Here is a 14440-nt window from a genome sequence, read left to right on the forward strand (position 1 = left end):
CTCTGCGTTTCTTCTCCTGGAGCGGCAGATACAATCTTTATCGGTGGGACCGTTTCCTGTTCACCTCAGTACAAATGGAAACACCATCAAATAACTCAAACAATACATGCCGTTAATCCTGACAGAGGTGTGCATGAAACTGAGAGAGGGGCTCAGCTAATAGCCTGGGCGACAGCAGCAGCACACTCTTCTGAGGGTCAAATCCTGATCAGAGACTCAACAGCGTACGGAGGACGGGAGAGACACAAAGAAACAGTTTAGTCATGTTTTGTCTTTTATCTGTGCTGCTTTGATAACAAATGACCCCGCTTTGTTTCGTTCAGAATCAGAGATCTTACTGACAATTTCTTTAAAAAGTCCAGACTTGTCAACCATTGTTTTTTGTTTGTTTTTTCTGTGTAGTTCTCTTTGTAAACATTAAGCACCTTCACTGCACTACAGCCTGATGGGAAGTATTTCAAGGTTGCAGGTATGCCACTGTGAGACATGACTTCAGCAGCTGTTCTGGTTTTCATCTACATCTACTGTAAAGATCGTCTTACCTCAGAGCTTCAGCAGAGCGAAGATGATCCTCCAGCGTCACTTCTTCCAGCATGACCTCCACTGAGGACACATCTACGAGAGACAAAGATGTAATTGTAACGCCATACGACAGCAGTATAGTTTTATGAAATTTTACTTTGCATTAAAACGGGAAAATGCATCAAAACTCTGATTTCATCTCAAGTTGAAACGTGCTGAACAATTACATCAACCTGTGTTCAACTTCACTTTCAAAGGTTTGGAGTGTTTTTAATTCTCTCCTGAAATGGAAAATCTGATTTAAGAAACTATGGAAATATAAGATGCATGTTTTCCATTTTTCAGACTTTTCTACTTATATTTTTTTCTATATGAGCTTTATCTGTCTGCAAAACATTTCATGTATTCACAAATTCCTATGACAGCATTTAAAATATCTATATTATATAATGTCTTATTGCTCTTGTTTATTATTAAAATTGTTTGTAATCTGTCACAATAGTTGTCGATCTCGCTGGCTGCAAAGAAATCTACCTACAGGTACAAATAAAGTAACCTGAACCAGGTCGTTCATCACTGTGGGGAAATGTCCCCCTCTAGTGGTTAGTTTTGTTTATTTCAGGTGTGCTAGCTGAAGCTTTTCGTTAATGAACGTTGAAGAGTTTAACGCTCAGTGCTGCTTTCATTAAAACCGTTTTTATTACAGGAGTAAATAAAATGTGCAGCACGACAATGTGGACAATGACAATCATTTATGATCTTTTAACCATGGACCACAGTTTGACTTTTTGAAAGATTAATTGTGTTTACATAAAAATGTAAATAAGTTTTAAATGAAAAATTCTCAGTTTGTTAGAAATTAGATCTGTGATAAAACTAATTGTACAATTTTAAAGGCTTAATTTCTTTCTTTTTTTCTAATTGTATGCATCTTTTATTTTCTGTTTTTTATTTTTCTCTTATTTTCAATTACTATTGACTAAATTTTGTTATCTGTCCAATCACATTGTGAGATGTTGTGGAAACGGCGCCCTCTTGTGGCCAGCTTTATTTACACTTAACCTGCACAGTTCATATCGGGAAAAATAAAGAACTTTTGTCTTGTTGTATTTTATGAAACTAAGCACAGAACACGTGACTATAAGCTGAAGGGGTTTATATTTACAAATGTTATCTTTAATGTCAAATCAATAACTACATGATTTGAGCCTGTGTACATCGCCCTTTTATAATTATTGCATTTTTACATTAAGTTCTTCACGTTTTTGATAACTTCAAATTTTAAATAACAGGTTAAAGCCACTGAAGCCTATGAACCTCAACAATAGAAACGCACTTCTAACAAAGAAGGGGGACTAATAAAGGCAATCCCCACAAGTGAGGCAATCCATCACTTGTGGGGAAATGTCGCCCTCTAGTGGTTACTTTTACATTAGTCTGTCATCTTTTTTCCTCTTTTTTCTGATGCACAACAAAACATGCATTTAAACCGTACACACAAGCTCATTACTATTTTTGTTGTATTAAGTCAGGTACTTTCTCTTCATCAGTAGGTCCTTTAAGTTGTAAAAACATCTAATTTATTTACATTATCATATTTACTCAATCATCTCTATTACAGTGTCACATTTAAGATAATTATTCACCACACAGCTGCTTTGATTTTTTTGAACATTTAACACAGAACCTTGAACTGTACACTTATGGCTGACTAAGTTCCCTGGCCACACAGTTGAACTTTAAACACTGTCATATGGTTCAGAATGATTACAGTCATCACAATAACTTTCACATCTATCAAGTGCACAGCCAGAAATACAAATATCCACACTGTGATGCTCTCCATGAACAGTCCTACTGATACAAGCTCACCTCAGAGCTTCAACACACAAAAGATCTGTTCAACGTTTCTCTTCCAACGCGTCGTCTCGATGGAGGAAGAAAATGTACCGGTAAGTCCTAACATGCAAAACAATTGACGGAGAAAACAAATCACAAAAATGATTACATTTTGTCTATGAAGTATTACTATAGGAAGCATTAACACTTTAACATGGAGTATCGCCAGTGAATAAAATGATAACTGTCAGCATGACGACTCATTGATTTTTGTTAAAAAGAAAATCTATTTTAACTGAAGATTTGCATACAATAACAAGGAGGATTATATTGTAATAGATACATTTTAGTTTGGTTTTATAGTTACAAAAATGAAACTAAAATAGTTAATATTTTGAGCATGGCAGTGGGATTTTTTGTTTATATTATCATTTCCAAATATGATCAATAAATAATGCAACCAGCCATTAATTTATACATAATAGACTTGACAGAATGTAAGAAAAAAAATGAGTAAGATATTTGGAATAAAAAAGGCGCATACTGTACCGGAAGTGTTTAATTAATCTGCTAATCATGCACAAAGACTGTACACTATTGCACACTTAAGTAAATCGCTATTTTTTCGTAAATAAATAATCCTCAATCACTTATTTAAACCATAAAATTAACGATAAAATGCTGGTCATAATTAATTTAAGCAAACAGTGCTAACACACTGGCTAACGCTACAGATGGTACTTTTATCTATTACCTTGGCTAGTGATAAAAGTCCTCCGACACATGCGCGGTAACTCATGAAACGGTAGTTTAGTCACGTGACTAGTGACGTATGAACTACGAGCCCAGGCCCTTTCCGGGTTTTATGCAACAGGTTTCCTCGTCCCCCCCTTGTATTATGACTTGTATTTTACCACCCACAATGCTGTGCGAAATTAACCGCAAAACACGTCACGCCTCCTAAATCACAAACGAGAATGGATAAATGTGATACATTTTTTAAATCTAGAATGAAAGTGCTCACTTAAATCCCTTCTTTTAGTTAACAAAATGTAACAAATGTCTGCATTATTATAAATTAAATGATTTTCATATTTATGCATGTGCCTTTATTGGTTTATTTTACTTTATATTCAGTATATTATTTTACTCTCCTGCACATGATGTATGTTATTTTATTATGTTTCACTGTATTTACATTGTGATTTTATGTGACTGTATGTGCATTACTCTTTTTGAATAAAGCTAAACAAAAACAAGGATGGATCATTCACAATCACTGGGATGGAGGTGGTTTGACAGTGTTTCATTCATTACTACTAATTCAATAACATTAATACTTGAAATCGTTGATTTTAAGTGTTGTAACATACTCTTTGGTATGAGTTAATGAACGATTATGGAGCGTCAGCCAAAGTGTCTCAAACAGGTAGGAAGGTGCAATTTAACATTAGAAATGAGATCAAGTGACATTTAGCCTGCTGAACACTCAACACTCAACTTCTTTTAAGCTGTGGGCTATTTAGACTTGTTTTAGAAAAGGTGATGATTCATTTGTCTAGATCTATAGCCTACTACTACCGAATAAAAAAAGACATCTTCAACTGGTCATTTTTATTTTAGATGTTATTGTCAGCTTCAAACTATACCACATGGCGAATCAAATCTCTAAAAAAAATCACGAACCAATGAACCAACATGTCTTCATTGCACTTCATCTTATTGGCCACTAGATGTCCTACTTGAACACTTACCCTTCGAGTAATGAACCAATTGTTAAATCAAGTGTCATAGCCTCGATCAGCCATCACTTAACCACACAGCACGTGCATTAGTTTCTCCCGTGTGTGTGAGGCTCCAAACTCACCTGTTCGCGCACCAAGTTTTCCACTTCACTTTGTTGGAGCTCTGACAGCTGAGCTTCTTCATTCCGCTTCTCATGTGTCTTTCTGAGGTTGAACGTTTTTGTCATTCTTCTTCTGCAAGGTTTTATAGCACTTGGCAAACAGCGAATTGGTGCATTTCCGCCACCTACTGGTATGGCTCAAAAATCTAACTTGTATTACTTTCTGCAAAAAAAAAAAAAAAATCAACGTCTCGATTGCACTTAATTTTATTGACCACTAGATGTCCTACTCGAGCACTGTCATTGAGGCCTCGAGTAATCAATTGAGTGAGTTATGTTTTACTATTTTAAACAATGTATTATTTAATCCAGTGTGTCCAAATCGTAGTCTAGATATTTTTTCATTTCCCCTTTGTGTTTAGGTGAATGTTTGGCACGTCTGAGCGTTATGAGCAACACCAGAAGTCGTAGAGCGGGGCCCATAGACTCCATGTAGTGTCTATGGGGGGCAGCATGAGCAACAACTAAACAAAGTAAAATATTTATTTTACTTTGTTTTAATTTATTTTAATTATTTATTATATTTATTGTTAATTGCACCTGTACTTTTAAATACTATTATTTAAAAATATGTTTTCAATAAAGATGTTTAAATTAAATGTAAAAGCTAAAATGCCTATATCTGTCTATTGTGTCACTTAATATTAAATAACAGCAACAAAAAACTAATTTATTCAACAAGTTCACTCACAAACTTTAATTCATCCCATTTTTCTTAACAAGCATAAGCTAGGAGACACTGAGATGCTACTTCAATTTTTAAACCGCATTTTACTTTCTAATCTTAAAATCTGAAGTTATTAAACTTGTAAGATATATGTAGCGGGAGAGAACATTACTATATTTCCCCCTGTATTGTTGTGCCGTTGATAAATAGAAAAGGGTCTCTACCTGTGTGAGTCTGGTGAACGCCTTGAAGGAGATGGAGAGAGTGTCGTTGTTTTCCATTCAAACACAGCCCAGCTTGCACTTTTTCACCAGTTTGCGGTTCAGCTCACGTCAGTCAACACTTTTTTTTATATCAGTAAGCATTGTTTATTTAGTCATACAATTGCGCCCCCCAAGTCTATTTACACAATATAGTTCATTTCTTTCAATATAGTTATGAACAGAAACATTCAAATTAGCTGCTACGTGTTGCATTGTATAAAATACAGCGGTAAACATTTAAAAAATGCATAAAAACAATTGTGAACAGCACTAGATTTAAAAAGTGACATTTAGATCCAGTACAGCAAGTTTTTCTTCTTCTGATCTCTGTGCAAAAGTTTGCAAATCTCCATTAAGTTCAACGGACAACTCGAGTTAGCAACTTTTGTTCTGCATGTGTGCTTAAGAAAGAAAGCTTACCAGAATAAAGAGAGGGAGAAACATCTGTCTCGTTTCACTGACGCATCAATCTCTCTTGACAAAGACCGGGAAAGACTTGAGCTCAGAGTTCAGAGGGAAACGTCAGTGTTGAAATGGTTATGTGCAATATTAAATTGAGACAAACTACTAGAACAGCGTACAGTAAATGCAGCACACACAGCTTAAAGTGTGGCCTGTCTGACGTCTTGTTTGCTACATCGAGAGGCTATGTGTCGCATTCATCTTCTTCCCGTCGTCAACCAGCAGTCCAACATCAGGGAGTTCTCAAAACAAATAAGTTACATAGAAAAATAACAGAGAATTAAATACTTCAGTTTTAGAAAAATAGGTTTAACCTTCATTTTTTAAATCTCTGTGAATGAGTGATGTGCTGTCCTTTAAATGTGTGTCAGATGGGTGACTGAGACCTTTGATAATTTAGTTGAGTGCAGTCTCCATGCAATACATGAGCTCAAGTTTGTGCGTCTAGAAAACTAAAATGATTGATTTCTCGTCATGCAGTTAAGTACATTTACATGTGTGACATGGAGAAGCGGGTTTCTGCTGCGTCGGGTGGATGGCGTTCGTAAAGGCTAGAGCGGGCTTAAAAGCTAAGGCTATCAGAGGCTGAGCTGTGTGCTGAGCCCAAAACATCGTTTTGATTTCAGGAGGATTTTTTTTGTACTTTTTTATATTAGAGGATGAAGGAAGACCTAAAACATGCAATCAAATCCTCTTCAGGGATGGTCACAAATCCCGCCAACCGTGTAGATTCAAGAGGAGTCTTCCTGTTCAGGAGGCGGAGTCAAACGTTTCAATACACTCTTAAAAAAGGAAGTTGCGCTAAAAGTTTAGGAAGTCAAGATCACCGGTTTGTATGTGGAACAGATGTCCCATTTTTAACAAGTCTGGAAGGCCATTTTAGACCGTCCAATGAGCCTCTAAATTATCTTTTGGGAAGTCCAATTCTGGATCTTGATAACGGATATTTTCGACTCTTTGGATTTTGTCTAACATGATGTTTTCTTACCTCACATTTACGCTTCATTCTTTCTCCTTTCCATAAATCTCATCTAAAAGTTGGGACTGTCTGCAAAGCTAGCCCCATGCCAGTGTACTATTGGTATGATACGTTACAAATCTACTAAATCCACAACTTTAAGCTGTCATTTTGTTGTTTTGGGTGTGGCGATTGAGCACTGAAGTAAATCAACATGAAACTTTTCTTCCCCTCTCTCAGGTCGTATAAAATGATCGAGAGCTTTTCAACTCCAAGAATATTCGAGATTCTGTTTGTTTCATTATTATTGCTCTCAAAGAGGGATAAACGCTTGTTGTGCTATACTTTTCCTGTTCTGGATTTTGGCTTTAAGAATGAATTTGGAGCGGTTTGTGTGTGCAGTAGGCACACTAAATAAGAGTGCAGAGCTGCGGGGTGGAATATAGAAATGCCTCCGAAAGAGTTTCAAGTAGCTGTTTTCCCCCCGTGAGGAGGGAGGACTCATAGAAAACAAGACTGGATAGCTACAGTGGCCTGTGAGCATGCTGAAAACACAGCTGGTTCCCCCGCCGAGATGCAGTGTGTGTGAGGGAACATGAGAACCATGAGGAACACAAACATGCAGAACTGCTATAGAAAAAGCACATGAGGTGCCTCGTGATGCAGGCAGTGTTCTATTTTTCTGGAGATGGTAGCTGGTGACTTTACACACGGTATTAATATAGTGTATAAGTCCCTCTGTATAAATAGACTTTATACATCAGAATAAGAGAGCTGGAAGGGCACGGGACATTTTTCCCAAAAGGAATGGAAGAAAGTCTATTTGTTCCCTGCATATTCAGTGTCTTTTTTAGACCCTGAGTCGAGCGTGAGAGAAGACCGTCAGTACTTTCCTGGGAGGCCCGGGTGGAGCTGCTCTAGAGAGTCCGTTTTGCGTGTGCCTCTGCTCCGTGTTCGTGTCGCTTTCCAGCAGTCCGGCAAAGTTGTCGCGAAGAGTCTCAGTGCTGAGGAGGACCGGGGAGTTTTCTTTGGATTTGTTCGGGGACTTTTCCAGGACTGGACTCTAGAGGGAGACAGAGCACAGGAGAGAGGGAGTCAGCGGTCAGAGACGACGCTGTGACCGACATCACGCTCTTGATACCATCCAGCCCTGCCTGCTGGCTTCTACTGAATGCTATGTGCTACAAATAAATAATTAAAATAGCTTTGACTCAGTCTCAGTTAATCACAAGAAGTCATGAACCTGCCAAATATGTTTAATCAGTGAATGGTGTTGCAGTGATGGATTAGTAAAGAGTCTGGTGTACCTGCGGCCGAGGTTGAGCTCCGGCTGGATGGCTGGTTGTCCTCCTCTCTACCACTGTCACCAGTGAGTCCAGCTCTGTACCCACCACAGAGCCAGCCCTCCTCACCAGTCTGTCCAGGCGTGCTGCGTCCCTCTTCTTGCAGCTTCCTCCCCAGCACACCACGGCGTAGAAGAGGACGCTGGACACCACAGACTGGTAGAACATCTGCAGAAGCTTTTTGCAGATGTTGAAGGAGCCCAGCCTTCTCAGGAAGTACAGACGGCTCTGTCCCTTCCTGTTGAAAGGTCAAACTTAAGAGCTCAGGGTCTGCCCCCAAGTGTGGTGGCAACAATCCAGAGTGCTGGGGCATCTTCCACTCGAGGCCTTTATGCTTATAAATGGCGGGCATTCGAGCAATGGTGTCAGGACCGAAATGTACTCCCATTTCAGTGTTCAATTGTGCTCTAAAGCTCTAAACGGTCAGGCACCATCCTATCTTAAAGAGTTAATTGTACCGTACTATCCGACAAGAACATTACGTTCCCAGAATGCAGGCCTGCTCGTGGTGCCTATAGTCTCTAAAAGTACTATGGGAGGTAGAGCCTTTAGTTATCAGGCACCGCTCCTTTGGAATCGTCTACCAGTCGGGGTCCGGGAGGCAGACACACTAGGTACTTTTAAGAATAGACTTAAAACTTTTCTTTTTGATAAATCTTATAGTTAGGGCTGGCTTAGGACCAGCTCATAGTTATGCTGCTATAGGCTTAGACTACCGGGGGAACTGGCACCAGGATCTCTTATCTCTCTCTCCCTCTTTCTCTCCCAGCTTTCATATCTTATTACTGCTTGTCTCTATCTTCATATTCTAACCTCTCCTTTTGAGCTCTCTTAGGTTCCTTGGGACTGTTGGTGAGGATGGCCTGCCCAAACAACCCCCCCCAACCTATCCTATCCTATTCTTCTTTCTGCATCTTGTCCCATTTTCAAGTCCAGCACAGTTTAGCAGATGGCTGTTCCGTCATGAGCCCGGGTCTGCTGAAGATTTCTGCCTGTTAAAAGGAAGTTTTTTCTTGCCACGCTATGATGGATTAAGCTGGGCTCTTGTAATATAGCCATCAGTAAGGTCCTTTACCTGCTTTATGTAAACATAACAATGAGCATGGTCTTGTTACCTGCTCTTTTGTTAATGTTAACAGACAAACAGTAAGGTCCTTTACCTGCTTTTGTAAAGTGTCTTGAGATAACGCCTGTTATGAATTGACGCTATATAAATAAAGATTGATTGATTGATTGATTGATTGTGGAAGTTTTGACTTTTCTTTAAGAATTACTTGATAAAGGTTTATCTTTTTCCACCATTAAGGTTTATTTAATAGTGGACCCACGCACATCTACAACCGGTTTCCATCGGTGGGGTCGACGTGGAGGTGGTCAGGACCTTACGGGTACCTGGGGCTGCAACTGGATGACAAGCTGGACTGGTCACCTAACATGGACACTACCTGCAGGTAGGCATGCAGCCGCCATAATTCTGGACGTGGATGAATCACTTCCCCGAATGCTTGCGAGAGGAGGTCTCTGCGTAGAGGAAGCTGCCACGGCTCCGCTGCCAGCAGATTGATTATCTCAGCGTACCATGATTTCGCTGGCCACCAGAATCAGAGACGGACCCTGATGACGCACCCTCTCCAACACAGGCAGCATCATTTCCACTGGGGGAAACGCATACAGAAGCGTGCTGGGCCATGCATCCATTCCCAGAGGTGCAGAGTGGTCTGTTATGGGAAAAAAACAGGGGGCAGTATCCTTGCATCCTTAGGCATGCCAGAGGATGCAACCGCCACTCTCTCACAAGAGGGCCTCCTCTGGAGAGAAGGTCCGCTCCTAGGTTCAGGCATCCTGGCTCTCAGAGACAGAAAATGAACACTGCACCACAGCAACAGCGAGTGAGACAGTTTCAGCAGGGGAAGGGACCGTGTCCCTCCCTGCTTGTTTATGTAATAGACCACTGTTGTGTTGTCTGTTCTGATCAGAACATGTCCCGCTAGCACAGAGCGAAAGTACTTCAGGGCCAAGAAGGTCGCTAGCATCTCCAGATAATTCATGTGAAGCTTGTTTTGTACTGAGGTCCAGAGTCCTCTCACCGATGCTGTGAAAAGACACCCTTCCTATCGGGGAGCCCTGGCTTAGTAACCCGGGTTCCCTCCAAGGGTGAAGGGCCATCATGCACGACAAAGTTATCGTCAGCTTCCGCTGGAGGTGATGCTGCGGACACAGCCAGTGAGAGCGAGACCAGCGCTGAAACGCACCGATCTTTAACAGCCCGAGTGGCACTACAGCCATCATAGACGCCAGCCCACCTGAATGACCGTTTACAATCAATTGCACCTGTGAGAATACTCTTTCCCCATTGGCCAGCATTGAGCTGGTATAAGGGAGGGGGTGCTGCAATCTTTGTTAAATCCTCCATCTTTGCACTTGCATTGAAATCAGTCTCTAGAACTTAAAATTTAGAATTTATTTCCATCAAAATTGATCTTGGGCAAAACAATTAAGTCATTGTTATACAATAAATTGGTTGACTTAATAAAACCCAAGCCACTGGAATATGGAATAAATGCACTGCTGCCATTACTGGACCTGCTGTTATCTGTACCTCAGCACCTTTGCAAATGAGGGTTCTCCCTCAATGTGTGTTTTCTGAGGATTTAAATAAAATAAATGAACATTAGGTAAACAATATAAAGAGGATTCTGACTGTTGGTCTTTTCAATGTTTGTTTTTTTTAAGAGTCACTTCAAACATGCACACATCAGGAAAGAGTCAGAGGCAGGTTACTTTAAACACATAAAAGGAAATATATTTTTTTGAAAAATGAAATAACAAAAAAAGAACAACATTTCATACAGAGTTGAGTCATTTGCAGAGGTAATTTACACAGGACTGGAAATGAAAAACACTTCATCTCAAGTGGAACAGCAGCCGCACAGCTTCATGTCTGCACACCTTTGAACCGCTGCTGCTGAGGTGATGCAGGTGTGGCGGCTCCGGTGCCACTTCAGCTGAAGCATGAAGAGAGGTTATGTCACATAGCGAGCTTCTTTTAAAGGATTAATATACACTGGCTCTTGGTAATTCACTCGTATGACGTACGCACCATTGAAACATTTACACACAAAATTTAGAGTTATTTTTCTCCTCCCTCAAAAACAAGAATACTCCTTTTAATATTTTTAAAGACAACAGTTAACAGTTCCAAAACGGTGGCTCTAAGATTGGATGTATCCCACCTACATGAGGCCCTCCCCTCCCCCACACACATTCCTATGAACACTTTTGATTTTGACAAGCATGGCTCACTTTTTTTTTTTTTTTTGTTGAAGGAAAGAAGAAAGTGGTTGTCGTGGCGACCTGCCTAGCAGAGACCAGGAGTGTGCATAGGGTGTTACTGACTTCATCCCCCCCCCCCCCCCGAGGCTCTGATGGGGCGGCTTGTTTCTCTTCTTTCCGTTGAGATTTTTTTTGTTTCCAGTTCAGGAGCCATGTTTTAGTGGTCAATGCTTTTTCATACATCATATCTCACCATGCCCACAAGAACGATAGTCCAGGTCCACTGATTGGCATGTCGTGTACGGAGGGACATAGCAAGAGAAAGTAAAAAAAAAAAAAACTAAAATCGGTGAGGTGACGAGATGCCGTCCACGTCTTCTTCATTGTCCTTTTTGTGCAAACAGAGATGTAAACATCGGAGGTCGGGAAGGGGAGCGTGGTACAACGGGCTACAGCAACACATGGGGGGGGGATGCAGTGTGCTCCTTCAACAGACTGACAGGCACAGAGGGCCAGAGAAATAAATAGAGGGGTGGGAAAGAAAGGGGGGGGGGGGGGGGTGAGGGAGGAAGAAACTGCCAAGTTTCCTGTGCTTTTTGCTTCTCTCAAACTTGCATTTTTGTCGCTGAGGGAGTCACTTGTCGCCACTATAGCAGCTTCTTATGTGCTTCAAAGCTCGGCCTGTTTGTCACACAGGCCGAGGAGATTAGAGAGGGGAGATGTCGAAGAGGACACGGTACCACAAGAAGTGCCTTTAAAAGGTCAACACGCACGCACGCACGCACGCACGCACGCACGCACACACACACACGCACACACACATAAGACTGCTTTATGGTCATGCTCGCTATTGCCTTTCCAGTATTACCACCCATCCATCGATTAGAAAAGAAAAGTACAAAATATCTACCACACTGCCCCTCCACTGCCCACCCGTCAACTATGTAAGGACAGAACCATATTCACGTAGTTTGTAATCATTTATATATATATATGTATATATGTACACATCAATATGCCTTTGAGATAGTTGAGAAAAAGGGGGGCAGGGGCAGGAAGAAGTCTCTGTAGTGAGGCGTCAGAGTCTTTAGTTTCTTCTCTTCCCTCTTTTTCAGCAACAGCTTATCTACACAGATGTATGATTCTGATGACGGAGACGTGACTCGAGGGGGGTTTGACCAAAAGTTTAGCATCCGTGTCAGAGACGGTGATGGCCGTTCATGGTGGTGAACTCGCTGCCGCTGAGTGTGTGTCAGTAGACCCAGGAGACGGGCACCCACTGGGAGGTGGTGGACACCAGGTCCACGGCCTCCTCCAGCAGCCGGATGGTGTCGTCGATCTCGTTGTTGATGATGGTCTGGTCGAAGTAGTGAGCGTAGGTCCCCTGCAGCATCTCGGATTCCTTCTGCAGCCGCTGGAGAGAGTCGTCCTGAGGGAGCGACAAACCGGAGGGGGGGGGGGAGCGAGAGTTCAATGATGGTTTCTGGGTTTGTTTTTAGTGACGCTCATCGAGGCTCCGTTTGTGGTCTGGCGTCAAGATCTCAAAACTACAAACTTTATTAAAATGTCAATTTTAGAGCCTGACTGATAAATCAGCTGGCCGATAATTTAAGCATATCGGCATCGGTCAATTATATCTGACATATGCCGATTTCACCGGTTGACTTTTTATTTCCAATGAGCTTTAATGTATTAAAAAGTTCTCTCACCTGCAGAGGGCGCTATACACATTACAACAACTGTTTGTTAACTGAGGGATCGTTTATCTACAGATCAAACGTAGATCTACGAAAGATATCGGCCGATACATCGGTATCAGAAAGTTTTCCTCCCACATATCGGCGATCAGTTATCACATGTACATCACCAACAGCTGGTAGATTGTTTCTGGTTTCTTCTAGTGTTTATCTTTGTGTCACATGACAGGCAATTTAATATCATCTTATTGTCAAGGTGATTTATGGTGTTTAGTTGAGGAAGGAGCAACACTTTAAAGTGAATGACTTGCTGCACAGACCACCAACGCAGGCTTGAAAAAAAATAAATAATAATAATTCTAAACTGTTTTGTAAAAATCAATCTAAATAATTCCCCTCAAGTATTTTCCCCAAATTCACTCAGGAGGGAGCTGAGAGAGAGAAACAGAAGTAAAGATGGGCGTGAAGATGAACCAAAAATGAAGAGCCAGCACACAATTAAGAGGATTATCGGAGGGATTAGAGGATTTAGAGGAAATCACGGGGAATGAGAGTGGACAAAGCTAGACAACCACTAAAGCTACACAAAGACGACGAGGCCACACGCGCCTCCTACTATCGTCACACTGAACACTGAAACGAGTACTTACAGGCAGTTTTCTGCACCACTTTGGAACCTTGGGTGAAAATGAAAACAGGCATGCCAAAGAAAAGACAGACATGCTTAAAGCATCCAGGAAACGTGCAGTTAGAGAAACATTGAGGCAAGCAAAAAAAAAAAAAAAAGGGTGATGGGAAAAGAAAACAAGATGATGTTCACTCTGTTTGAATTCTGCTGAATTCAGACTGAAATGCAAGAGTGGCTGCATTTGTTTTTGTTTTGTTTGTTTTTTTTGAATGGGAGTTAGTATGTGCAAATAAATAACGTGACGAGTGGGTGAGAGAGCGAGCGTCTGAGACGGTACCTCGCGTCATGCCGGGGGTGATGGGTGGGCGCTGCGATGAAGACGACGTAGGGAGCAAACTCGGCTGTCCTGAGGATCTTTAGTGCCTGATGAGAGAGAAAAAGATTTGTTTGTTTTTGTCTTTCTGATGTTTCAAAGAAGACAGTGTGTCAACAACACAAGCTGCTCTGTAACTATAGTCGTTAGCATTTTAGCATTCTAGCATCTGGGGAGTTCTTGTGTGTGCTTGCTGTTGGCTTTGCAGCAGTGGGCATCAAGTGGAACCTTCTGGGGTAAAAACTCCTGACTTTGATCGGCACGTGCCGCCATGTTTGCCCGAAGAGAACTCTGGTACAGCTGTGATCTCTGGAGCTTAAGTATGGAACAGTGACAGCCCCCCTGCCTCGTCTTTTTTTACTGCACCAGGTGAAGTGTTTATAGTAGGGGTGGGACTTTTAACGTGTTAATCACGATTAATTAATTACAAGAAAATACGCGGAAACTGTTTGCTCATTTCCACGCGCTAGCTTCGCGCAACCTTCGTGCAACCTTCGTGCTAGCTAGCT

General features: G+C 41.3%; 1 protein-coding gene and 2 long non-coding RNA genes across 3 annotated transcripts in view; 1 reads left to right on the plus strand and 2 right to left on the minus strand.

Annotated features, from left to right (window-relative positions):
- Positions 1–124: 124 nt before the first annotated feature.
- Positions 125–1136, plus strand: LOC306818528. Its single transcript, XR_013778274.1, has 2 exons — positions 125–255; positions 403–1136. It is a non-coding gene; the product is annotated as an uncharacterized lncRNA (long non-coding RNA).
- Positions 543–4341, minus strand: LOC306818527. Its single transcript, XR_013778273.1, has 3 exons — positions 4229–4341; positions 2395–2481; positions 543–615 (listed from the first exon to the last, which is right to left on the minus strand). It is a non-coding gene; the product is annotated as an uncharacterized lncRNA (long non-coding RNA).
- A 6396-nt stretch (positions 4342–10737) lies between these two features.
- The window catches only part of LOC306818825 (peripheral plasma membrane protein CASK-like), a 47367-nt gene continuing 43664 nt past the window's right edge, over positions 10738–14440 (minus strand). The window contains 5 exon segments of the mRNA XM_079336543.1: positions 10738–12662; positions 13581–13607; positions 13896–13901; positions 13903–13917; positions 13919–13981. Of these exon segments, the coding sequence (XP_079192669.1) occupies positions 12486–12662; positions 13581–13607; positions 13896–13901; positions 13903–13917; positions 13919–13981 (288 nt within the window). The 3' untranslated portion in view covers positions 10738–12485.

Source organism: Symphodus melops, assembly GCF_947650265.1.
Source record: "Symphodus melops genome assembly, chromosome: 23".
Classification (NCBI taxonomy): Eukaryota; Metazoa; Chordata; class Actinopteri; order Labriformes; family Labridae; genus Symphodus; species Symphodus melops.